Source organism: Eptesicus fuscus, chromosome 5, assembly GCF_027574615.1.
Source record: "Eptesicus fuscus isolate TK198812 chromosome 5, DD_ASM_mEF_20220401, whole genome shotgun sequence".
In the NCBI taxonomy this organism is placed as follows: Eukaryota; Metazoa; Chordata; class Mammalia; order Chiroptera; family Vespertilionidae; genus Eptesicus; species Eptesicus fuscus.
The window spans coordinates 64,361,721-64,389,287 of NC_072477.1; the positions used below are offsets into that span (position 1 = coordinate 64,361,721).

Consider the following 27,567-nt stretch of genomic DNA (forward strand, 5'->3'; position numbering starts at 1 on the left):
ACAGGTTATTTTTAAGCAAACGTGTGTGTGTGTGTGTGTGTGTGTGTGTGTGTGTGTTTGTGTTTTAGAGAGGGATGAAGGGGGTGGGGAGAGAGAAGGAGAATGAGAAAGAAGCATCTATCAGCTGCATCCTGTATATGCCCAGACCAGGGATCAAACCCGCCATTTTTTGGTGTATGGGACGGTTTATGGGATGACAATCCAACCAACTGAGCCATGCTGGCCAGGGCTATCAACATTTTTCAATGGCAAATAAGGAGGAGATGAAGAGAGTAACGTAGGAAAGAAATGAGTACCTAAAGAGAAAAATATGAGCCATACCTCCCAGGAATTTGATTTGAAAAAAATTATCTGGAAGCTAAATCACATGGTAGATAATAAGTCAATTAGGACTTCATTTCTGCTACTTGTCTAATACTTGAAAAATTTAACATGTCCAAGACAAAGTCAGCTGTCTTTTACCTTCTTTAATTCTATAAATAAAAATATAACTGTAGCCCTGACTGGTTTGGCTCAGTGGATAGAGCGTCGGCCTGTGGACTGAAGGGTCCCAGGTTCGATTCCGGTCAAGGACATGTACCTTGTTGCGGGCACATCCCCAGTAGGGAGGTGTGCAGGAGGCAGCTGATCGATGTTTCTCTCTCATCAATGTTTCTGACTCTCTATTCCCCTCCCTTCCTCTCTGTAAAAAAATCAATAAAATATATTTTTAAAAAATCAATAAAACATATTTAAAAATATATATATATACATACATAGACTGTTTAATTAGTCATCTAAGCTCAAAAATTTCATTTCTTTCTTTTTTGGTTTCCTCTTTCTTGATTCTAACTAACACAAAACCTCTCCTTTTCATTTCTACTGCTGCCGCCTTAAGTTAGCCTCTCTGAACCTCATTATATCATTTTAGAACCATTGCAATAGACTCATCCATTTATTTATTAAACTAGAGGCTCAGTGCACAGATTCGTGCACCAGTGGGGTCCCTTGGCCTGGCCTGCGGGATGGGGCTGAAACCGGCTCTCTGACATCTCCTTAGGAGTCCCAGATTGCGAGAGGGCGCAGGCCAGGCCGAGGGACCCCACCAGTACACGATCCGGGCCAGGGAGGGGCACAGGAGGTTGGCCAGCTGGGAAGGGGTTGCGGGAGGGCTCCAGGGCATGTCCGGCCCATCTTGCTCCATCCCGATCAGCCGGACCCCAGCAGCAAGCTAACCTACCGGTTGGAGCGTCTGCCCCCTGGTGGTCAGTGCTTGTCATAGCAAGCGGTTGAGTGGCCTTAGCATATCATTAGCATATTACACTTTGATTGGTTGAAAGGCTGACCGGTTGACCGGCCGACCAGTCGACCTGACACTTAGCATATTAGGCTTTTATTATACAGGATATTTGTTAAGTATCTACCATGTTACTGTGCTAGGGGTTAGAGATTCAGCAGTGAGAAAGACAGAAATGATCTCAGTTTTAGAGCTTATAAGACAATAGGAGCAGACAGTTGTAGAACATGAAATTAGAAGTGTTCCAAGTATCATGAAAACAAAATGCAGACTACCACACGAGCATGTTAATAGATAGACCTAACACCTGGGAAGTAGGTTCAGGGAAGTAGTTTTCTGTTTTACCAACCATAAAAATAGTATTTTTTAAAGTTTATTCTACATATTCTATCAGATTCAGAAGTTAGTGGCTATATGATAGCTCTAAGTAGTTAAAAAATAAATGTTTTTAAATTTATTTTTTAAAAAATATATTTTATTGATTTTTTTTTTTTTCCAGAGAGGAAGGGAGAGGAATATAGAGTTAGAAACATGGATGAGAGAGAAACATTGACCAGCTGCCTCCTGCACACGCTCTACTGGATATGTGCCTGCAACCAAGGTACATGCCCTTGACCAGAACTGAACCTGGGACCCTTGTTCGACGCTCTATCCACTGAACCAAACTGGTTAGGGCAAATGTTTTTAAATTTAAAACATTTAATAAAATTAGTAAATGTTCACACAACTCCTTATACAGCTTTAGGTCCTTTTAGAATGTCAGAACACTTAGAAAACTTTTGTCTCTGAACCTCATTATATCATTTTAGAACCATTTTAGAAAGGAAAAGAGTTCTGATTGTGGATCAAGAATACATAGACCTGAAAGGTAAACTGAGTTAAGACTAAAAATCAGGCTAGATACAGGATAGATTTTATTCTATTTCAGCAGAGAAGGGAGAGCCACTGAAGGACTTCAGAGCAAGGAAGGCCTCCCTCCAATATGGGTTTCTATTTGGGGTTCTCCCAGGCCTCAATTGCTGGAGTACTGGCAGAATTCCTATGATGTTTCACTTCTCTGATTGAACTTCAGGAGTTACTAGTAGGATGAGGCATTACCAGTAGGAGGGTATGTGAGGTTACAAGAAAGAGGTCTTCCAGGAATGAAGTTAGAATCTCTCTAGCTAGAGTCCAGCCGTGTATAGGTGAGTTATACAATCTAGAAGTAATTAGGATCTAATTTGAATATCTTTATAATTTTAAAAATATATAAATCCATTTGTAAATCAGGTAAAAATATATCCCTTATATGCTGGCATCTACTTTTTGGTTTAGAAAATGGGGTTAGTCTAGCCACTAACCTCTTAACATTAATAAATGTTTATTAAACAAATGAATATGAACTGTTCATTGTGCACCAAATGAGATTTGAATCTATTCTCATCTCTACTATAATATATCATATGACCTTAGATTGCTTAATCTCTCTTTGCCTCAGTTTTGCTCTATTTAAAAAGAGAAAATTAATATACTTTAAATCTAGGTAGAATGACTATCAGTACAGAGAAGGTTCGGTATTGATTTTTTTGTTAGTGCGAGATTGTGTTAGTGCGAGATCGTAGACATGTGCTTTGTTTGGTTGATCTGGCTACAGTACATTTTACTGAAGGAAGGGTCTTATTTATTTAGTGTTTTCCTTACAATCTCGCCATGTAACTTACATTGTACTTTCTATAAAGGAAGAATTTGTTTATGTGTTGTTAGTATGGTAGCCAGGCAAAGCAGAACTTTTTTTCTGTTGTAATTGTAACCATGCTGACTTGTAAAGTTTCTCTTGAAACTTTTACTTTCTTGAATATATTTATTTAGCCCAGAGATATTCCATGCTGCTGTGGAAGTATAATTTACCTCCTGTGAAAGTTTAGAAGGAACAGTTATAGTGTGATTGGTCACTAAATCTTGTTTCTCTTTTGCTATCAGCAGTTTAGAGTTTTATTCACAAATCTTCATGTCTTTTTACTAACTTTTTAGAGAGGCTCTTGCTAAAACCTATGGGTTCAAACAAAAACAAAATTCCACAGGGTTTATCCTATTCTGACCCTTATTTCTGTTGTTTACGTTAGTATTATTAGATATCTTGAAAACTTAGATGGTATGTAGTTTTTATAAACTTGTGTCTATGCCTCAGCTTGTTTATTTTAAAGCATAATTTAGATAATATTTTAATACTGTGAAAAATGTATTATTTTGACTTTTGAGATATATGATATAGCCATTATATCTAACTATATTTTAATCTATTTTTAGAATGTAGATCAGGCATTCTAAATATTATTTACTTACATAATAGATCATGATAACTTTAGAAAGCATATGATTTTTTACTTTAATAATAGGGAGTTGTTTGGCATATTTATAGTTTTCATCAAATTTGGAAAATTTAAGACTTTTTTGTTTGCTTTACTTTTCCCCAGGATGCAGTGTTTCTCGGCTCAGTAAACATTTCCAGAAATTAAAATGTGTATCTGCTTAAAGTGGAGAGAAACTTTATATAAGACAGTATGGTTACAGTAACTGACAACAAAATAAAAGAGTAAATAACCTCTTTGTTGTCTCCTTCTGGAACTCCAGTTATATTTGTGTATAATATATATTAGGCTTTTTGATGTTCTCCTGTAGTTCACTGATGCTCTGTTTGGTTTTTGTCTTTTTCTCTCTCTTTCATTTTGGATAGTCTTTTTCTGTATCTTAAAGTTCACTAATTCCCCTTCCCCATCCACCCCTCCCCCTCCATGGTTAATCTGGTGTTAATCCCACCCAATGTATTTTTTAAAAATATATTTTTATTTATTTCAGAGAGGAAAGGAGAGGGAGAGAGAGATAGAAACATCAATGATGGGAGAGAATAATTGATACACTGCCTCCTGTAAGCCCCACACTGGGGATTGAACCCGCAACTCAGGCATGTGCCCTGAACCATGACCTCCTGGTTCATAGGTTGATGACACTCAATCACTGAGCAACCCTGGCCAGGCCCATCCAATGTACTTTTTATCTCAGCTATATACTTTTCATGTCTAGAAGTTAATTTTCAGATACCTTCCATTTCTTTCATGCTTATACTTTTCTGTGTTTTATTTACTATATTGAATATATTTATAATAGCTGTTTAAAGTCCTTGTCTGCCTATTCTATCACCTATACTATTTCTGGGTCTGTTTTTCTGGAGTGGTATTTCTCTTTGCTTGCAGCCCTGGTGATTCTGTTTGAATTCCAGACATTGTGATTTTATATTGTTATGTGTTGGATATATTTGTTTGTTTTCCTTTAAATATTTTGGGGTTTGTTCTGGGGTACAGTTATTTGAAGATAGTTTGATTCATTCAAGGCCCTCATTGTTTTTGGTCTTTGTCACTCTGGTGAGTATACAAACTATTTATGGCCCTTTGTGAGCATCACAGATTTTTCCACCTGCCCCTTTTCAGTGGTCCTTCCCTGGCCTTGATTGTTTTCTCACACACATGCACTGATAAGTACTCAGCCAAAGCCTTAAGAGGAACCCTCTCTAGATATCCAGAGCTCATTCTTTTTTTTTTTTTTTTAAATATATTTTTTATTGATTTATTACAGTGAGGAAGAGAGAGGGATAGAGAGTTAGAAACATCGATGAGAGAGAAACATCGACCAGCTGCCTCTTGCACACCCCCTACTGGGGATGTGCCCGCAACCAAGGTACATACCCTTGACCGGAATCGAACCTGGGACCTTTCAGTCCGCAGGCCGATGCTCTATTCATTGAGCCAAACCGGTTTCGGCCAGAGCTTATTCTTTATGCAGCTCTCTCCAGTGTTCTGCCCTGCCTTGGCCTCCCCAAAACTTTCAGTTCTTTTTCCTCAACTCACAAGAGATTTCTGGCCTCTCTTTGGGTTCCCTGTTACTGTGCTGTGGCCTGGAAACTCCCTAGGCTGTGAGGTGGGGGCAGTTGTAAGGCTTACTTCACTTGTTTCCATTCAATTATGGACCCCTGTGTTGTACTGCCTGTTGTCTTGTGTCTAAAATCCATTGTTTCATTTATATATTTTTGTCTGTTTTTCTAGTTTGTAGGTAGGAGGGTAAATCTGGTCCCTTATATATTGTGGAGGCCAGAGCTGAAATGGTCTGGTGGGTATATTTAAATCTCAAAGAGAAGTCATAGTTTACAGTTATGGTATCACTAGAAATCTATATTTTATCTTTATGCTCAAAAAGAGAGTAAAAATATTTTCTTACCCTGTAGACACATCTTAAGCTCTTTTGGTGATTTATTCTAGCACTTCCCATTGAGATTAAAATTGTAGGTAAAAATAAATTTCCTATTTTTCTATTTAAGAGCAGAATCTTACATAAACTATATATGGCATTTATAAAACCACACTGTTATCTGTTTAGTGAATTATCTAGCTTCCCTCCAAATGTAGGATAATTTTATTACTTCAGCCTATCTAGATTATAGTAGTCCTCACTAGACTTCCTTTCCTCTTATACTATATCCTTCCTTGCTCTGAAGTCCTTCAGTGGCTCTCCCTTGTCTGCTGAAATAGAATAAAACCTATCCTGTATCTAGCCTGATTTTTAGTCTTTAACTCAGTTTACCTTTCAGGTCTATGTATTCTTTATCCACAATCAGAACTCTTTTCCTTTTAGATTAATCTCCTGCATTCAGTTACCCATGCACTTGTATGTTGTGCTCATTTCCTTTGCTTACCTCCTCAGTTGGTTAGATTCTGCCTTGAAACAAACCATTCCAAAGTTTAGAGGCTAAAATAATAATCTATTAGTTAACTATTCCATGGGTTGGCAGTTTGACTGGGCTTGGCTGAATGGTTTTTTTGAACTTGTCTGGGCTCACTTTGTGAGGTAGCTTGGGTTTCTTCACAATCTGGGTTCCAAACCAGCAAAACAGGGCAAATTTCCAATGCATAAATGCTTTTCAAGCATCGGGGTCATGTTTGCTGATGTCTTATTGGTCAAAACAAGTCACAGAGCCAAACCTGATTTCCAGGATGGAGAAAGAAACTCTGTCTCTTGATGAAAGTTGCAGCCAGGGCAATTGTAAAGGGAAGGATATTGAGGAATGGAAGGAATTTGTGGCTATTTTGCAATCTACCAAACCACTATAAATCCTCTCTACCTCCTCTGAGAAACTATATGATCACACTGTCCCATGCATTATACTTCTTTCTACTCTTTAATGTATTCATAATAATTTATTGAGTGATTATATGTTGAATTTTTAAATTGACTCTCAATTATTTGCTTGAGGACTACAAAATCAAGCAAAATGTATATAGGAGGTGAAAGACATTGCAATCATTAAAAATCTGTTGAGCCCAGCAGGTGTTGCTCAGTAGTTGAGCATCCACTTAGGAAACAGGAGATCACAGTTTTGATTCCTGGTCAGGGCATGTGCCCAGGTTGCGGGCTCCATCCCCATAGGGGCATGCAGGAGGCAACTGATCAATGATTCTGTCTCATCATTGATGTTGCTGTCTCTCCCTCTCCTCTTCCCTTCCTCTCTGAAATCAATGAAAATATATTAAAAAATTATTTCAGTCTGGCTGGTGTGGCTCAGTGGTTGAGCATTGACTCATGAACCAAGAGGTCACAGGTTTGATTCCCAGTCAGGGCACATGCCTGGGTTGCATGCCCACTGGGGGCATGCAGGAGGCAGCCGATTGATATTTCTCATCAATTTTTTAATCTCTGTATCCCTCTCCCTTCCTCTTTCTCTCTAAAAAATCAATAAAAACATATTTTAAAAAATATTTCAAAAAAATCCATTGAAAAGTTGTTCTGTAAAAAGTATTATGCTAGTACTAAAAGTACAAAGATGAGTAGATTTCTGCTCTTAAACTAAAAATATTCATAGCTTAATAAGAAGACATTGTAAATTGTGTATGTGATTCTAAGCCTTTTTTATTTAATTTTTTTCTTTATTGATTTTTAGAGAAAGAGGAAGGGAGAGGGATAGAGAGATAGAAACATCAATGAGAAAGAAATATCATTGATCTGCTGCCTCCTGCCTCCTGCATGCACCCCCCCCCCCCCCCCCCCCCCCCCCCGCCTCCCCGCATCAGCAATGGAGTCCACAACCCGAGCTTATGCCCTGACTGGGAACCGAACCAGCAACCTCCTGGTTCATTGGTTGACGCTCAACCACTGAAACAAAACAGCTGGGCTAAGTCTATTTCTTTACTCTGAACCTAGATTTCTGTTTCATGCTCAACTCACAGGTTAACTGGTTTTTCACCTTGTATAGATTGGACAGTCTCCTGCTGTCTATCACACTGCTAGGGGGTTGTTTTTGTGTCTGGCTTGTGTCTGGCTTTCCCTCCTTCTGGTTTATATGATTATACTACCTGTTACTGTTCTTAAGATATAAGCAGTAGGTGATATATTAATCATAGAGTACATAAAACATATCTTTTAAAGAATAATAGAGTACATAAAACATATTTTTTTAAAGAATACTAGAGTACATGAGACATATCTTTTAAAGAATAATTATAAAGCCAAGTGGTCAAGAAATAGAACATTGCCACTCAGCTGTTGTTGCTCAGTGGTTGAGCATCGACCCAGAAACTAAGAGGTTGCCGATTCAATCCTAGTCAGGGCACATGCCCGGGTTGTGGGCTTGATCCCCAGTAGGGGGGTATGCAGGAGGCAGCTGATCGATGATGTTCCTGTCTCATCTACGTTTCTATCTCTCTATCTCTCTCCCTTCTCTTTCTAAAAAAAAAAATAAAAATCAATAAAACCATATTGGAAAAAAAAAGAAACATTTCCAGCATCTCAGAAGCTCCCTTGTTTATCCCAAAAGAATCCATTCTTGTGATTTTTGTGAAAAATCATGTCTTTTTTTATAAGTACCTCGCGCTAACCGATTGCGCGACTATATGTCTTTACTTTTTTAAAACAGACTTCCTACCTATGTTTGCATCCCTATTTAACATAGTTTAGTTTTGCTTATTTTTGAACTTTATATAGAAGGACTTATATTGTATGTATACTTTCGTTTTACTTGATTTTGTCTTTTGTGAGATTCATTCATATAGTTCAGTATAGCAGTAGTTGCTTCATTTTCATTTTAGTATAGTTTTTGTGGTAGGTAGAGTAATGATCCCCCAAAGATATTGATGTCGTACTCCCTAAAACGGGTGAATATATCACACTATTATGACAGAAGGGACTTTGCAGGTATGATTAAGTTAAGGTTCTTGGGATAGAAAGATAATCTTTGATTATTAAGGTGGGTTCAATATAACCACATATAAGAGGAAGGCATATATATTTTGTCAGAGAGAAATAAGATGTGATGATGGAAGGAAGCAGAAGCCAGAGAGAGATTTGAAGATGCTGCTCAACTGGCTTTGAAGATGCAGGATAGGGCCATGAGCCAAAGAATGGCAGGCAGCTTCTAGAAGCTAGAAAAGGCAAGGAAATAGTTTCTCCTCTAGAGCCTCTAGAACAGTGGTTCTCAACCTTTCTAATGCCGTGACCCTTTAATACAGTTCCTCATGTTGTGGTGACCCCCAACCATAAAATTATTTTCGTTGCTACTTCATAACTGTAATTTTGCTACTGTTAGGAATCGTAATGTAAATATCTGTGTTTTCTGATGGTCTTAGGCGACCCTGCTAGCGGACCCACAGGTTGAGAACCGATGCTGTAGAGCCTAAGACCATCGGAAAACACAGATATTTACATTACGATTCATTAACAGTAGCAAAATTACAGTTATGAAGTAGCAACGAAAATAATTTTATGGTTGGGGGTCACCACAACATGAGGAACTGTATTAAAGGGTCGCGACATTAGAAAGGTTGAGAACCACTGATCTAGAAGGTGAATAGCTTTGCTGACACCTTGATTTTAGCCCCATGGAAACCTGCCTGGACTTCTGATATCCAGAACTGTAAGATTATAAAAGTGTGTTGCTTTGCCACTAAACTTATGGCAATTTGTATGTCAGCAGTAGGAAACTGTTTTTTTACTGTATGAATATACTACAATTTATCCTTTCTTCTCTTAGTGGACATTTGGGTTGTTTCAAGTTTTTGGCATTTATGGATAGTGTGGCTGTGAACATTCTTGAACATGTTTTCTGGTACACATGAGAGAAGAGTGTTTGTAGGATATATACCTAGGAAAAGAGTTACTAGGTCACAGGGTGAGCATATGTTCAGCTCTACTTTATAATACAGAACTATTTTCCAAAGTACATTCTGAAAGGTTGGCGACCGCTGTCCTACATTATCACTTTCAATCCTTAGATAGCCACTGTTCTTATCCCCCCTTTTTTTTTAATAGATGAGGAATTCTAGGCAGGGAAACATTAAGTAATGGGCTCTAGGTTACACAGCCAGGATTTGAGTCTAGGTCAGTGATGGGCAACCTTTTGAACTTGGTGTGTCAAACTTCGCCAAAAAACTGAGCATAACTCGGGTAGTGTGTCACTTTGAGGAAAAAAACATTATTTCGCAAATGTTTCATCCTCAGGAGCAGCAAATGTTTCATCCTCGGCATGCGGCCGCCTCAGTGGCCGCGTGTCATCAGAAATGGCTACACGTGTCAGTGCTGACACGCGTGTCATAGGTTCGCCATCACTGGCTAAGGTAGTCAGGTGTTAATATGTATTTTGGAGTTAGAGACAGTGAGCACACTGCAGTGTTACATTATTAATAATGTAACACTGCATTATTACATTATTAATAATGTAATAATGCAGTGTTACATTATTTTCTCAAATAATACTCTTGTAGGGAGTTCTCTTCATTAAGTGGGTTTTACTTTGGTTTATGTTTTTGGAATTCTTACACGATTTTTTTAATCCATTTGCCTTTTACGCTTCTTATTCTTAGTTTCATTCTCTGCTTATTTCTCATTTTTCTCTCATCTTTTTGTTACATTTGTATATGTGCATCTATGTGACTTTTAAATTATGTCCAGTTTGATGTCTCATTTTCAGCTGATTAACTTCAGATATCTATTTGATAAAATGCAAAGTTCATAAATTTTTATCTTGGTAAAGATTATAATGATTATGATACGGTCTTCATCTTCATGGATTGTCATTGTTTACTTATTAATTTGCCAGCTACTTCCTTCTCAATGTTTTTCTACTTACCAAATGCTTTAAATGATTTTCACCACATGTTATTTTACAAGTTGAATATCCATTTAGTATGTTCTGTCCATATTTTGATCTTCTTTGGTTCTGTTTTGTCAACACCTCCAGATTTAGCATCATTGTCTGAATTCATTAGCATGCTCTTTACTCCTTATTTTAGGTCATTGATGATATTTCCAAGGAATTTATTTAATTCCTCTCTTTTAGTATCTCGATTTTTACACCAAAATAGATTATTTTTAAGTTATTAGCATTACTAAAAAAAATGAGTCCTAAATAATTATTTGACAGCATATAGCCAAATTACATTAATTTTTCAGATATAATTTGTGATGTGGAATCAAAAAGAATCTGTGCTTCAGGTACAAGTTTGAGATACTGTTGCCCCATACCAATGAAGACTGGTAGTGTATTAGTTATCTATTGCTGCATAACTGCAGGACAAATTACCAAAAACTTGTGTTTTAAAACAACATTTCTTAATTTCACAGTGTCTGTGGGGCAAGATTTGACTTATCTAGATAGTCTGTTTCAGGGCAGTCACAGGCTGCAATAAAGGTAGGCTGTAGTCATCACAAGGCTCAACTGGGGAAAGACCCATTTTTAAGCTAACTGATGATTGTTAGATTGATTCAATTCCTTGTGGGTGGTTGGACGGAGGGCCTCGGTTCCCTGCTAGATGTTGGTACCTATTAAAAGTGGAATCAATACTGCTGGCAGAGGCTGCCCTTAGTTCTTTGCCTTGTGGCCTTTCCTTGGCAGCTCGCTTCATCAGAAGATCAAGCAACTAGGAAGAGTCAAAAAAAGAGAATGTGAGCAAGGTAGATGTCACAGTCTTCTATAGTACATCTGGGAAGTGACATCCTGTCACTTGCCGTATTCTATCATTAGAAGCAAGTCATTAGATCCACCCACATTCAAGGGGAGAGGATCAGCAGCACAAGATGGGGTTCATGGGGAGCCATTTTAGAAGTCTAGTACAGCTCGAGCCAGTTTGGCTCAGTGGATAGAGCGTTGGCCTGTGGACTGAAGGGTCCCAAGTTCAGTTCTGGTCAAGGGCACATGCCTAGGTTGTGGGCTCGATCACCAGTAGGGGGCATGCAGGAGGCAGCCAATCAATGATTCTCTCTCATCATTGATGTTTCTATCTCTCTTTCCCTCTTCAATCAATAAAAATATATTTTTAAAAAAGGAAGTCTAGTACACCTTGGTAGCTTAAAGGATTCTGGGCTTTTTTCACTAGGGTTTATTTCCTAATTGGAACGGCTGTATTTTTTTTTTATTTACTTAAGTGTTCTGAAGGATTTTATCCAGATACCACTTTGTTCCATGATCTTCCCGCTGGTAATTTAAAGTGAGGTAGATCTTGGAGCCTGTGGAGGCCTGCTGGGAACAGGACTTCTATAATGACAAATACATATGTCCAAGGCCATTTTTGCTGGCTATGAGTGGGATCTCCGGAACCAGAGGGAGCACACAGCTTTTCTTAAAATAGAAGATGTCTAAGCTCGAGATGAAACAGAATTCTATCTAGGCAAGAGATGTGCTTATGTGTACAAAACAAAGAACAACACAGTGACTCCTGGTGACACAAAACCAGAGTAATCTGTGGAAACTCGTGCTCATGGAAACAGTGGCACGGTTCATGCTAAATTCCAAAGCAACCTTCCTGCTAAGGCTATTGGACACAGAATCCATGTAATGCTGTATCCCTCAAGGATTTAAGCTTATTGAAAAGTAAAAAAACAAAATGGGTTTGTCCTCTTAAAATATACAGTATCCTATCTAATAATAGACAAATATGCAAATTGACCATACCTCCGACACACCCACAAACCACACCCACCATCCAATCAGAGCGAGTATGCAAATTAACCCAAACCAAGATGGCTACAGCCACAGAGAGCAAGGTTTCCTAGGTAACAGAGGAAGCCAAGCTTTCCGCCTGCCCTTTCCAGGCTTAAGCCTCCACTCAAGCTACAAAGTTTCAATTATAGAAGGTAAACAAATTCAAACAAATGGCAGGAGAATGGAGCTTGAGAGAGCAGGCCCGGGTTGCTGCTGGCAACAGGGGAAGCAAAGCTTTCCGCACACCCTGGCCGGGCTCACCCGCTTACGCTACAAAGTTTCAATTATAACCCCAACAGAAATGGCTGCCGGCCTTGGAGGGAGCCCCAGGCTTGGCTTGGCTTCGCTCCAGGCTACATACAAAGTTTCAATTGTAGAAGGAAAATAAATTCCAGATACCAGGGCCTCCGCTTGCGTTGCCAGGGGGCGTGGCTGGCCTGCAAACCACCACAGGACCCTCGCTCAGGTCGCCCCACACCCCAAGGGAAACCCCACCTGATCCAGGACACCCTTCAGGGCAAACCAGCTGGCCCCCACCCCTGTACCAGGCCTCTATCCTATCTAATCTAATCTAATAATAGACAAATATGCAAATTGACCACACCTCCGACACACCCACAAGCCACGCCCACCACCCAATCAGAGCGAGTATGCAAATTAACCCAAGCCAAGATGGCTACAGCCACAGAGAGCAAGGTTTCCTAGGTAACAGAGGAAGCCAAGCTTTCTGCCAGCCGTTGCAGGCCTAAGCCTCCACTCAAGCTACAAAGTTTCAATTATAGAAGGCAAACAAATTCAAACAAATGGCGGCAGAATGGAGCTTGAGAGAGCAGGCCAGGGTTGCCGCCGGCAACAGGGGAAGCAAAGCTTTCTGCACACCCTGGCCAGGCCCACCTGCTTAAGGCAACAAAGTTTCAATTATAACCCCAATACAAATGGCTTCGGGCCTCGGAGGGAGCCCCAGGCTTGGCTCTGCTCCAGGCTACAAAGTTTCAATTGTAGAAGGAAAATAAATTCCAGATACCAAAGCCTCTGCTTGCATTGCCAGGGGGCATGGCCCGCCTGCAAACCACCACAGGCCCCTCGCTCAGGCCGCCCCATGCCCCAAGGGAACCCCACCCTGATCAGGGACGCCCTTCAGGGCAAACCAGCTGGCCCCCACCCCTGTACCAGGCCTCTATCCTACCTAATAAAAGAGTACTATGCAGATTGATCATCACTGCAACACACAATATAGCTGCCCCCATATGGTCAAAGATCCTGCCCCCATGGGACACAAGATGGCCACCACAAGATGGCCAGCAGGAGAGGGCAGTTGGGAGGCACCCGGCCTGCAAGGGAGGGCAGTTGGAGGTGATCAACCCTGCAGGAGAGGGCAGTTAGGGGTAACCAGGCCGGCAGAGGAGGGAAGTTGGGGGCAAACAGGCTGGCAGCAGAGTGGTTAGGGGGTGATCAGGCTGGCAGGCAGACGTGGTTAGGGGCAATCAGGAAGGCAGGCAGGCAAGCAGTTGGGAGCCAGCAGTCCTGGATTGTGAGAGGAATGTCCGACTGCCCGTTTAGGCCCAATCCCAGGGATCGGGCCTAAACGGGCAGTCGGACATCCTTTGAGGGGTCCCAGATTGGAGAGGATATAGGCTGGGCTGAGGGACAACCCCCCTCCGTGCACGAATTTCGTGCACCGGGCCTCTAGTAAAAGAGTAATATGCAGATTGATCATCACTGCAACACACAATATAGCTGCCCCCATGTGGTCAAAGATCCTGCCCCCATGTGGACACAAGATGGCCACCACAGATGGCCAGCAGGAGAGGGCAGTTGGGAGGCACCCGGCCTGCAAGGGAGGGCAGTTGAGAAGGACCAGGCCTGCAAGGGAGGGCAGTTGAGAGGGACCAGGCCTGCAAGGGAGGGCAGTTGGAGGTGATCAACCCTGCAGGAGAGGACAGTTAGGAGTGACCAGGCCGGCAGAGGAGGGAAGTTGGGGGCAAACAGGCTGGCAGCGGAGTGGTTAGGGGGTGATCAGGCTGGCAGGCAGAAGCGATTTAGGGGCAATCAGGAAGGCAAGCAGGCAAGTAGTTGGGAGCCAGCAGTCCTGGATTGTGAGAGGGATGTCCGACTGCCCGTTTAGGCCCAATCCCACTGGGTCCCAGATTGGAGAGGGTACAGGCTGGGCTGAGGGACAACCCCCCTCCGTGCACAAATTTTGTGCACCGGGTCTCTAGTGTGTGTGTGTGTGTGTGTATATATATCTCAAGGGGTACCTAGTAGTCCTATTTAAAATTTAAATTTTTTTTACTTTGTTAAAAATATGCATAAGGTTTACTATTTTAAGTGTACATTTTAGTGGTATTAAGTACATTCACATCATTGTGCAACCATCACTACCATCCATCTCCAGAATGTTTTAATATTCCCAAAATGAAACTCCATACCCTAATTGCCTATTAAATACTATTTCCTCCTCCTCTCAGTCCCTGGTAACCACCAGACAGAAACTTCTTTCTATCCATAAGAATTTAACTAATCTATGTACCTATAATAAATGGAATCATATGTTTTACCTTTTGTGATTGGCTTATTTCACTGAGCCTAATGTCTTCAAAGTTCATTCATGTTGTAACATATGTAAGAATTTCCTTTTTGAAATACTGAATTGTATGTACTACATTTTGTTTATACATTCACCTGAAATTTGGGATGGACACTTTGTATAATAAAAAGGCAGTATATACTGAGGCAAAAATGTAAAGATTTAAATGTCAAATAAATAACTTTACTTCTTCTGAATTTCACTTTGTTACCCACACTGATCTATAATTGAACAATGGCTCTCTTTTTAGGAAGTTCTGTGCTGGAAATTCTGAAAACTGGTAAATTATATTTGGATGAGTTTAAAGTGAATGATGTATTTCTATACAGTACTTAATATGAATTTACATTTTGTCTGCTTCAAAGCAAAATCAACTGTAAATTAATCTGTTCTGCAGGCTACAAAAATGTCACCAACATTTTGCTGATGCATGTGGATGTGTCATGATTAAATTACTATCTTACCTATATATATAAAAGCCTAAGTGATTGTGACCACCGGATGACCAGCCGGTAGCTATGATGCGCACTGACCACCAGGGGGCAGACGCTCAATGCAGGAGCTACCCCCTGGTGGTCAGTGCGCTGTCACAGCAGGAGCTCCGCTCAGCTGCATCAGGCACCAGAGGCAGGTCTGACAGCTGGTGAGTGTTGTTGCTGCAGCACGAGCCTCTCCCAATTGGGACAGACTGGGCATGAGCCTGCGGCCAGTGCAGCGGGGCTGGGATGACCAGGGGCAGCAGGCGGTATTGGACTGCCGGTTTTGGCCTGATCCTCGCAGGCCATGCCAAGGGACCCTAATTAAGAGAGTAAAGAGCTGAAGTGGGAATCTCTTTACTTTTACCCTACATACATCATTAATTTTGAAGTGAGTTTATTGTAGAAATCGTATTTATCTTGAAAATCTCTGGCATTTCAGGAGTGCATTTAGATCATTTATATATTTATTCATTTTTTATTAAAGTTGACATACAACATCAGATTTGTTTCCGATGTATAACATAGTGACTCAACATCTATATACCTTACACAGTGATCACTATAAGTCTAGTAACCATTTGTCACTGTATAGTTATTATAGTGTTATTGATTATATTCCCTTTGCTGTACATTACATTTCAGTGATTTATTTATTTTATAACTGGAACTTTGTACCTCCAAATATTTTTTTTCTTTTTTCACCCTTCCTCCTGCCTTCTCTCTGGCAACCATCAGTTTGTTCTCTGTATCCATTAATTCATTTTTATTTTGTTCTGTTTGTTTTGTTTTTAAGATTCCCCATATAAATAAAATCATATGTCATTTGTCTTTCTTGGTCAGATTTATTTCACTTAGTATAATACTCTTTAGGTTCATTCATGTTGTCTCAAATGGCAAGATTTCATTTTTTATGGTTCAGTAATATTCTGCTATATATCTTATTTGAGTAATATTCCATTATATACATTTGAGTAATATTTTATTTCTATAATAATGGAATATTATCCTATATAATAAAAGGCTAATATGCAAATTGTACCCTCGACCAGGAGTTCGACCTGGAGTTCGACAGGGACTTTGACCAGGGGGCGGGGCTGGCCAGCCAACCTCCCGTGTCCCCTCCCCCTGGCTGGCCTGGCCCGCCGGACCCCACCCATGTACGAATTCGTGCTCTGGGCCTCTAGTTTTATACACTTAGTGGCCAGATTATTATGATCTCTGAACGCATAATAATCTGGCCACTCAGTGTACTTCTCTTGAGCACCTCATTTATTTAATATCAAAGATACTATAAATCGTGCACCTGATCAGTTTTCCCCTTTGCACTGGCTGATAGAAAGCTCAGGGCAAATAGGTGGTTGATCTCCAGCAAAAGTCTAGAATATTTTTGGTACCCATTTGAGATACAAATACACTGAGTGGCCAGATTATTATGCATTCAGAGATCATAATAATCTGGCCACTCAGTGTATATTTACAATGGAATATTACTCAGCCATGAAGTGAATACGTACACACATACCCCAGATCTTCTTTATCTATTTATCTATCTATAGCTTTCATATCTTGGCTATTGTAGATAATGCTATATTGAACATAAGAATGCATATATCTTTTTGAATCAGTATTTTTGTTTTCTTTGGATAAATGTCCAAAGGTGGAATTGCTGGTTTGTATGGCAGGTCTATTTTTAATTTTTTGGGGAACCTCCATACTGTTTTCCATGGTGACCCACCGTTCCCTTTTCTCGACAACACTTATATGTCTTGTTTTTCTGATAATAGCCATTTGGCAGGTGTGAGATATTATCTCTTTCTGGTTTGATTTGCATTTCCCTGAGATTAGTTATATTAGGCATCCTTTCATGTGTCTGTTGGCCATTTACATGTCTTTGGAGAAACGTCTATTCAGTTGTTTTTTTTAAGTGTTGAGTTGTATGAGCTCTTTATATATTTTGGATATTAATCCCTTGTGGGATATATCACTTGCAAATATCTTCTTCCATACAGTAGGTTGCTATTTCTTTTTGTTGATGGTTTCATTCATTGTGCAAAAGCTTTATAGTTTGATGTAGTCCCATTGGTTTATTTTTGCTTTTGTAGTTCTTGCTGAGGAGGCATATCCCAAAAAATATTGCTATGACTGATGTCAGAGAGTTTACTGCCTATGTTTGCTTTTAGGAGTTTTATGGTTTCAGGTTTTATATTTAAGTCTTTAATCCATTTTGAGTTTATTTTTGTATATGTTGTAAGAAGGTGTCCAGCTTTATTATTTTTTTTTACATGTATATGTCCACTTTCCCCAACACCATTTATTGAAGAGACTATCTTTTCCCCATTGTCTAGTCCTGCTTCCTTTATCATAGAATAATTGGCCATATAATTATGGGTTAATTTTTGGGATTTCTGTTTAGTTCTATTGACCTATGTGTCTGTTTTTGTGCCAGTACTATACTGTTTTGATTACTATAGCTTTGTAATATAGTTTGAAATCAGGAAGCATGATACCTCCAACTTTGTTGTTCTTTCTCAAGATTGCTTTGATTATATAGGGTGTTTTGTGTTTTCATGTATATTTTAGGATTATCTGTTCTAGTACTGAGAAAAATACTGTTGGTATTTTGATAGGGATTGCATTGGCTCTATAAATTGCTTTATGTAGAATGGATATTTTAACAATGTTAGTTATTCCAATCCATGAGCACACTATCCTTCTATTTATTTGTGTCTTCAATTTTATTTCATCAGTGTCTTATAGTGTTCAGAGTACAGGTCTTTCTCCTCCTTGGTTAAATGTAATCATAGGTATTTTTTTTGATGCACTTTGAAAATGGGATTTTCTTAATTTCTCTTTCCAATAATTCGTTGTTAGTATACAGAAACACCATAGATTTTACTTTTGTATTTTACAGCTTTACTGAATTTATTAGTTTTTTCGGTGGTCTTTAGCTTTCTATATAGAGTATCATGTTATCATGATACTCTATATCAGTGGTTCTCAACCTTTCTAATGCCGTGACCCTTTAATACAGTTCCTCATGTTGTGGTGACCCCCAACCATAAAATTATTTCTGTTGCTACTTCATAACTAATTTTGCTACTGTTAATGAATCATAATGTAAATATCTGTGTTTTCCGATGGTCTTAGGCTCTACAGCAGGGTTCTCGCGACCCACAGGTTGAGAACTGCTAGCAGGGTCACCTAAGACCATCAGGAAACACAAATATTTACATTACGATTCATAACAGTAGCAAAATTACAGTTATGAAGTAGCGACAAAAATAATTTTATGGTTGGGGGTCACCACAACATGAGGAACTGTATTAAATGGTTGCGGCATTAGAAAGGTTGAGAACCACTGCTCTATATAGAAGTAAATAGTGATAGTTTTATTTCTTTCTGTCTAATTTGGATGTTTTTTCTTTTTCTTGTCTGATTGCTATGGGCAGGACTTTCAATACTATCCTATAGACAATAATAGACAAATATGCAAATTGACCACACCTCCGACACACAGCCACGCCCACCAGCCACGCCCACCAGCCAATCAGAGTGAGTATGCAAATTAACCCAAACCAAGATGGCTACAGCCACAGAGAGCAAGGTTCCCTAGGTAACAGAGGAAGCCAAGCTTTCTGCCAGCCGTTGCAGGCCTAAGCCTCCACTCAAGCTACAAAGTTTCAATTATAGAAGGTAAACAAATTCAAACAAATGGCAGGAGAATCGAGCTTGAGAGAGCAGGCCAGGGTTGCCGCCGGCAACAGGGGAAGCAAAGCTTTCTGCACACCCTGGCCAGGCCCACCCGCTTAAGGCAACAACGTTTCAATTATAACCCCAACACAAATGGATTCGGGCCTCGGAGGGAGCCCCAGGCTTGGCTCTGCTCCAGGCTACAAAGTTTCAGTTGTAGAAGGAAAATAAATTCCAGATACCAGGGTCTCCGCTTGCATCCCAGGGGGTGTGGCCCACCTGCAAACCACCACAGGCCCCTTGCTCAGGCCGCCCCATGCCCCAAGGGAACCCCACCTTGATCAGGGACACCCTTCAGGGCAAACCAGCTGGCCCCCACCCCTGTACCAGGCCTCTATCCTATCTAATAAAAAAGTAATATGCAGATTGATCATCACTGCAACACACAATATAGCTGCCCCCATGTGGTCAAAGATCCTGCCCCCATGTGGACACAAGATGGCCACCACAAGATGGCCAGCAGGAGAGGGCAGTTGGGAGGCACCCAGCCTGCAAGGGAGGGCAGTTGAGAGGGACCAGGCTTGCAAGGGAGGGCAGTTGAGAGGGATCAGGCCTGCAAGGAAGGGCAGTTGGAGGTGATCAACCCTGCAGGAGAGGGCAGTTAGGGGTGACCAGGCCAGCAGAGGAGGGAAGTTGGGGGCAAACAGGCTGGCATGGGAGTGATTAGGGGGTGATCAGGCTGGCAGGCAGAAGCAGTTAGGGGCAATCAGGAAGGCAGGCAGGCAAGCAGTTGGGAGCCAGCAGTCCTGGATTATGAGAGGGATGTCTGACTGCCCGTTTAGGCCCGATCCCAGGGATCGGGCCTAAACGGGCAGTCGGACATCCTTTGAGGGGTCCGAGATTGGAGAGGGTACAGGCTGGGCTGAGGGACAACCCCCCTCCGTGCACGAATTTCGTGCACCGGGCCTCTAGTGTTAAATAAAAGTGGTGAGAGTGGGCCTCCTTGTCTTGTTCCTGATCTTAGGAGGAAAACTTTCAGGTTTTTATTGGTGCTATGATGTTATTTTTTATTTATTTATTTTTATTGATTTTTCAGAGAGGAAGGGAGAGGGAGAAAGATAGAAACATCAATGATGAGAGAGAATCACTGATCAGCTGCCTTCTGCATGCCCCACACTGGAGATTGAGCCCATAACCTGGGCATGTGCCCTGACTGGGAATAGAACCATGATCTCCTGGTTCATAGATTGACACTCAACCAATGAGCCACGCCAGTGGGGCTATTATTATTGATTTTAGAGAGAGAGGATGGGGAGGGAGAGAGAGAGAGAGAGAGAGAGAGAGAGAGAGAGAGAGAAACCGAAACCTTAATATGAGAAAGAAACATCTACCAGTTGCCTCCTGTACATGCCCCTAGGTATGTGTCCTGACTGGGAATTGAACCTACAACCTTTTGGTGCACAGAACAATGTTCCAACCAACTGAGCCACTGGGCCATGGCTATCTTAACATGTTCTACTTTATTTCATTTGTTTTTGCTTTTCACTATGTCTTACTGTATAGTTTCTTTTTAAGTGGTTGCTCTAGGGTTTACAATATACCTATCTAATTTTTCAAAGTCTACTAGAATTATTATATTACCTCTCCAAGGGGAATGCAATCACCATCATATAGGTCTTTCTAACATTTCACCTTTTTGTTGTTGTAGTCTTATGAATTATATCTGTGTACATTGAAAATCCTTTCAGACAGTGTTATAGCTTTTGTTCTTAACTGTCAAGCATATTTTAAAGAATATTAGAGATTAGTCTGTTATATTTGCCTAGGTTTCTGTTGTTCTTCCTTCATACCTGTTTTTCTAAGTTTCCCTTTGTTCCCTTTTTCAGAGAAATTTCTTTGATAATTCTTTCCCAGAAGCTCTGCTGACAACACATAATCTTAATTTTTCTTTATCTGAGAATGTACTTAGGGGATTTTCCCTGGATAAGGAATTCTGGGTTGAAAGTGCTTTTTCGTTTTAATACTTTAAAAATAGTTTTCTATTTCTTTCTAGTTGTTGCCTTAAGTTTATATATATCTTGTTTCTTGTGATGTGTAGTATAAACTATTTTATTTTCTATGCCATTTATTTGTTGGAAAAATGGTCTTACTGTCCTTTAGGATAGCCAACATTATGCATTTAGCTCATTGTATCCTCATGTTGAATTTAACATGTGCTCCTGGTCCTCTTATTTTGTAACATAAGTAAATCTAGATGTTTGATTAGATTTATGTTGTTGTTTTTTTGTTTTCTGTTGGTGGGGACCTTAAGAGTGGTACTGAGCCTAGTCAGTTTGGCTCAGTGGTGAGAGCTTCAGCCCAGGACTGAAGGATCCCACGTTCGATTCTGGTCAAGGGCACATACTTCCGTTGTAGGCTCAATCCTGAGTGTGGAGGCAGCCAATCAATGTGTCTCTCTCACATCCATGTTTCTCTCTTTCTGTCTCTGAAAATCAGTGGAAAAAATATCGTTGGGTGAGGATTAACAACAACAAAAGAGTGGTACTAAGAAAAGTTTGTTGCCTCATATCAGGAAAATTTTGTTGCATCGTATCCATTTCCTGCTTTTTAGTGAAGTTAAGATTAATTGATGGGTTCAACTTGATCCTTCTCTATTCAAGTTCCCCATCCACCTTTTTTACCTTATGATTTTAGCAGTCATTGATGGTCATTGCCTAGATTCATTATTTAACCAGGGATTGGAATTCTTTAAAACAATTTTAAAAAAATCCTCACTGAGTATGTTTTTATTGATTTGAGAAAGAGAAGAAGGGAGAGAGAAACATCAGTGTGCAAGAACATCAATTGGTTGCCTCCTGTACATGCTCCAACTGGGGATCGAACCCACAAGGTATACCTATTTGCCCTGACTCGGAATTGAACTAGTAACCTTTTGATGTATGGGAAGACACTTGATTTTCTTTTTGTTTTTAAATTGACATTTAGAGAGAGGAAGGGAGAGGAAGGGGAAACATCGATTGGTTGCCTCCTGTATGTGCCCTGACCAGGGCTGAATTTCTTAATTCTAAGTGATTTTCTAATTCAATCATTTCTTCTCCCTTTATTAGCCATGATTATTCTCTAGGGAATAAGCTGCCCTCATCATCTCTTTGGTTTTCCAGAAATACTGTTCATATCAGAAAGGCAGGATAAATGCTTGATTCTTTCTACTTATTTTCCAATTTTCAGAATAGTTATATTCTAGCGGCCTCTAAAGTTGACCAAAGAGGAATTTTTCTTCTTTTTTCTTTTTTGAGTATGACTGTGAACTTATGGATATTTATATTTTTTATGTTTTCCTGTCATTGCATTCTTGTATATGTTCTGATTGTTTCATCCTTGGCAAATGAGAATCCTTTCAGTTGTCTCCGATTGCCTTTTAATTTGCTTGCAGTAGTATCATTAACATTTTTGCTTTCTCATTTGACAAGATGTCTTATATTTAGTTTGTGTACAGTTTTCTGTGCCAAACCTGGAATAAGCCATTTCTCCAAGGAGAAATTGCACACGTGTGTTTCCATTGATTTTATTTTAGTGGGAAAGGACACTTAGAGTTTACAATTTAGAGGCAGAGGTGCTCATTGCTACTGGGTTATCATTGCTTTTAGGCCTTTTCAGGCCAATCCTCATGCCAAATCTTTTACCATAATTTCTTGTCTGATACTTGTTATGTAGTTTATTCCTAGGGGCATTTCCTGGAACAATAATTTTTTAGTTCTGTGTGTTCATAATTGTTTATTTTTTTTAGCCTTGAAGGTTAGTTTGGCAAGATAGAACATCCTTAGCTCCCATTTTATTTCCTTGGGTATTTAAATATATAATTCTACTAGAGGCCCGGTGCACGAAATTCGTGCACGGAAGGGGGTTGTCCCTCAGCCCAGCCTGTACCCTCTCCAATATGGGACCCCTCAAGGGATGTCTGACTGCCCTCTCACAATCCAGGACTGCTGGCTCCAAACTGCTTGCCTGCCTGCCTTCCTGATTGCCCCTAACCGCTTCTGCCTGCCAGCCTGATCACCCCCTAACCACTCTGCTGCCAGCCTGTTTGCCCCCAACTTCCCTCCTCTGCCGGCCTGGTCACCCCTAACTGCCCTCTCCTGCAGGGTTGATCACCTCCAACTGCCCTCCCTTGCAGGCCTGGTCCTTCTCAACTGCCCTCCCTTGCAGGCCGGGTGCCTCCCAACTGCCCTCTCCTGCTGGCCATCTGTGGTGGCCATCTTGTGTCCATATGGGGGCAGGATCTTTGACCACATGGGGGCAGCTATATTGTGTGTTGCAGTGATGATCAATCTGCATATTACTCTTTTATTAGATAGGATAGAGGCCTGGTACAGGGGTGGGGGCCAGCTGGTTTGCCCTGAAGGGTGTCCTGGATCAGGTGGGGGTCCCCTTGGGGCGTGGGACGGCCTGAGCGAGGGGCCTGTGGTGGTTTGCAGGCTGGCCATGCCCCCTGGTAACCCAAATGGAGGCCCTGGTATCTGGAATTTATTTTCCTTCTACAATTGAAACTTTGTAGCCTGGAGCCAAGCCAAGCCTGGGGCTCCCTCCAAGGCCGGCAGCCATTTCTGTTGGGGATATAATTGAAACTTTGTTGCCTTAAGCAGGTGGGCCCCACCAGGGTGTGCGGAAAGCTTTGCTTCCCCTGTTGCCAGCAGCAACCCTGGCCTGCTCTCTCAAGCTCCATTCTGCCGCCATTTGTTTGAATTTGTTTACCTTCTATAATTGAAACTTTGTAGCTTGAGTGGAGGCTTAGGCCTGGCAAGGGCAGGCAGAAAGCTTGGCTTCCTCTGTTACCTAGGAAACCTTGCTCTCTGTGGCTGTAGCCATCTTGGTTTGGGTTAATTTGCATGCTTGCTCTGATTGGATGGTGGGCGTGGCTTGTGGGTGTGTTGGAGGTATGGTAAATTTGCATATTTGTCTGTTATTAGGTAGGATTGTCTACTAAGATAAGCTATGTGCGCCACTGTCTGTCATCAGTCTTAATTTTCTTTCCATTATAAGTAATTTGTACTTTTTGCACGATGCCTGATGAATCCCCCCTACCCCCCTTTAAAATTCAGTAGATTTATTAAGCTGTGTCTTGGTGTTGAGCTTCTGAGTTGTTTTCTAAGGTATATGGTATACCATTTCAACATGCAGATGTAGGCTTTTTTATTTCTAGAAAATTTTCTTGAATTATAGTGGCTAGTATTTGTTTTAATTTATAGCTTTGATTTGGGGGGGGCAGTCTATAATATGTATTTTATATTTACTTTGCCTTTTATTTATCACTTTTAATTGTTTAAAAAATGTGTGTGTGTGTTTTTCATTTTTCTCCTTTTTCTCCCTTATTGTATGGTATCTTCTCTCATGTCTTTTCTAGCTGAGTTGTCATTTCTTTTTCTTTCATTTTTTATCCTTTTCTGTGTTCACTCAGGTTTCCTTTTATGTCTTCCTGTTGCCTAGCACTCTTATTTAATTTTCTAATTATGATTTATGTTGTCTTAAAGCTTCTTTTTTATATTTAATTTGTTCTGTAATCTTAGGTCACAGTTCTCATCTACTTTAGGCCATGTTTTTCTGCTGTTTCTTCATTTTCTATTGGTGGGCTGTTCATTTTGTTAGTCTCTTTTCCTTACAATATCATTATATTGGGTTTGATAAACGGCCTTTTTCTGTGGCTCATATTTATTTCCTATGCATTTTAAGTGCATTATGTAACATTAAAATTTTATTAGCTCTGATGATGATAAGCTCTGACTTACAACCTATCTATCTATCTATCTATCTATCTATCTATCTATCTATATAACAGGCTAATATGCTAGTGTCTCTCTGACCATCCAACTGGTCACTATGAGGCGCACTGACCACCAGGGGACAGACGCTCAATGCATGAGCTGCTGTGACGCGCACTGGCCACTTACAAAGAAATGGCACTGTGAACCTGGCACCGACAAAGCAACACTCGGCTTCCCCCAAGTGGGACACAGGCCCTGCCACCACCCCAGAGCGACAGCCCATCAAATCACAGCCAACGCTACTGACACCCCATGGTGCAAAATGTGGCCCACAGCCCAGTCCAGAAACAGTCGCTGTGGGCAATGGGTAATGATGTCACGTAGCAACGCCCAGCTTCCTCTCCCTAGTGACTAGTCTCCTTGGAGTTTCTTCAGCCCAAGAACACGACTTGCTTTATAGCCAGGTGCAAACATTTTACACTTTAACCAAATATCTGTGAAGCATTTTCCTGTGCCTCATCTCATTTGATCCTCACAGAAGTCCTGGAGTAGGTAGATAGGAGACTCGGTAGAATCCTATTTTCATTAGCCAGAAAATGGAGATTTAGAAAGTTTCGAAACTTGACCCGACTGAAAAGAAGTAAGAAATGGTGGACCTTGAAAATGATTTCAGGTTTTCTCACTGCACAGAATATAGTTAAACACGCCTGCAGTTAAATATTTCATCCTTTGTTCTCCCTGCGTGATCTACAATAACAATCTTCTTCATGTTGATATTTACTGCTGTGTTGCTGACAATTACCTGAAAGAGAAGTTGGGGTGCTTCACTGGGCTGGAAAAAGTTTAGCTACATCAGAAAGCAGGTCTAATTAAGCAAGTTTATCTATATATATAAAGCTCTTGCTGGCGCCAATTGCACACGTGTGTTTCCATCTGTCATTGTCGATCGTGAATTGGTTTGACACTTCTGTTATAGAGAAAGGGCGAATAGCAATATTAAAATATTTCTTCTAATTAATTTCCTTTCAATATGCATGAATTCGTGCACCGGGCCTCTAGTTTAATTATAAGCTGTTGTAAAGTAGTTACTTTATCTTTTTCTTTAGCATTATGTTGTCCTTAGGATAGTGGTCTGTCTGGGTCAACTGCTATTGACACTATGCTTTCTCTATAGTCTTGGAATCTCAGCTATTTGCAAGTTACATCTCTGTGTTGTAGTGTAATGTTTTTGTAATGTCTAGCTATTTCACTGGTATCTGTAATGGAAAGATAAGCAGTTTTTAAAAATATGCACTGAACAGATTTTGGAACTGAGTTTGTGGGTTCTCCCCCTTTCCAACAAACAACAGAATTAATGTATAGCATTTAGTAGTGCTACTTGGTGCTGAAATGTTTGTGTTAATTAATTAGCCTTAGTATGCTATTTCTTTTGTTTTAGGTTAAATGGAAACCACCCTTGGGAGCTGGATGCCTGTGTAGCCTTTCTATCATATCATTGAATTGCAATGAGTGGAGGAGGAGAGCAGCCAGATATCCTCAGTGTTGGAATCCTGGTCAAAGAAAGATGGAAAGTGGTGAGTATTCATCTGACGGGGGCGGGAGAGGGAGAGGTAGATTGATTGTCTTGGGGGCAATTTTGGGTATCTTGATAAAAAATAGCATTTTTATTATAGAATAATACATATATTGCTTGCTAAACCAGTTATTTTCAGGTGTGTGTTTGTTTTGTTTTGTTTTGTTTTTGCTTGATCCCTTCACCTTTTTCACTCGGCCCCAAACTCTCCTCCCCTCTGACAGCTGTCAGTCTGTTTCATGTATCCATGCCTCTGTTTCTGTTTTGTTAGTTGATTTTGTTCATTAGATTCCACATATGAGTGAAATCGTATGGTATTTGTCTTTCTCTGGCTGCCTTATTTCACTTAGCATAATGCTCTCCAGGTTCATCCATGCTATCACAAAGGGTAAGATTTCCTTCCTTTTTTATGGCCAAATAGTATTCCATTGTGTAAATGTTCTACAGCTGTTTTATTCACTCATCTGCTGATGGATACTTGGGCTGCTTCCAAAACTTGGCTGTTGTAAATAATGCTGCAGTGAACATAGGGGTGCATATATTCTTTTAACTTGGTGTGCTGGGTTTTTTCAGATATATTCCCAGAACTGGAATTGCTGGGTCATAAGGCAGTTCCATTTTTAAATTTTGAGGTAACTCCATACTGCTTTCCTTAGCGACTACACCAATCTGCATTCCCACCAACAGTACACGAGGTTCCCCTTTCTCCACATCCTTGCCAACACTTGTTTGTTGATTTATTGGTGATAGCCATTCTGACGGGTGTGATGGGGATATCTCATTGTGGATTTTATTTGCATTTCTCTGATGATTAGTGACATTGAGCATGTTTTCATTTGTCTATTGGCCATCTGTATGTCCTCTTTGGAGAAGTGTCTATTCAGGTCCTTTGCTCATTTATTAATTGTATTGTTTGGTTTTTTTGTGTTAAGTTGTATGAGTTTCTTGGGTATTTTGGATATTGACCCCTTATCAGATGTATCATTGCCGAATATGTTCTACCATTCAATGGGTTCTTTTCATTTTGTTGAAGATTTTCTTTGCTGTGCAAAATTTTTTGGTTTGACGTAGTCCCATTTATTTATTTTTTCTTTTGTTTCCCTTGCCCAAGGCAATATATCAGAAAAAAATTTTAACGGTTTGAATCAAATCCAAATAAACTCTGGATATTGCTGTTGGTGATATCATTTAAGTTTTTAATTTTTAG

The 27,567-nt window shown here is 40.4% G+C and overlaps 1 protein-coding gene and 1 pseudogene across 1 annotated transcript in view; both read left to right on the forward strand.

The window, feature by feature from the left end:
* The window catches only part of TTBK2 (tau tubulin kinase 2), a 159,248-nt gene that overhangs the window by 3,485 nt on the left and 128,196 nt on the right, over positions 1-27,567 (forward strand). The window contains exon 2 of the mRNA XM_054716313.1: positions 26,226-26,361. Coding sequence (XP_054572288.1) covers positions 26,293-26,361 — 69 coding nt within the window. The 5' untranslated portion in view covers positions 26,226-26,292. The remainder of the gene's footprint in view (positions 1-26,225; positions 26,362-27,567) is intronic.
* Positions 11,844-12,149, forward strand: LOC103287525 (60S ribosomal protein L35a-like; annotated as a pseudogene).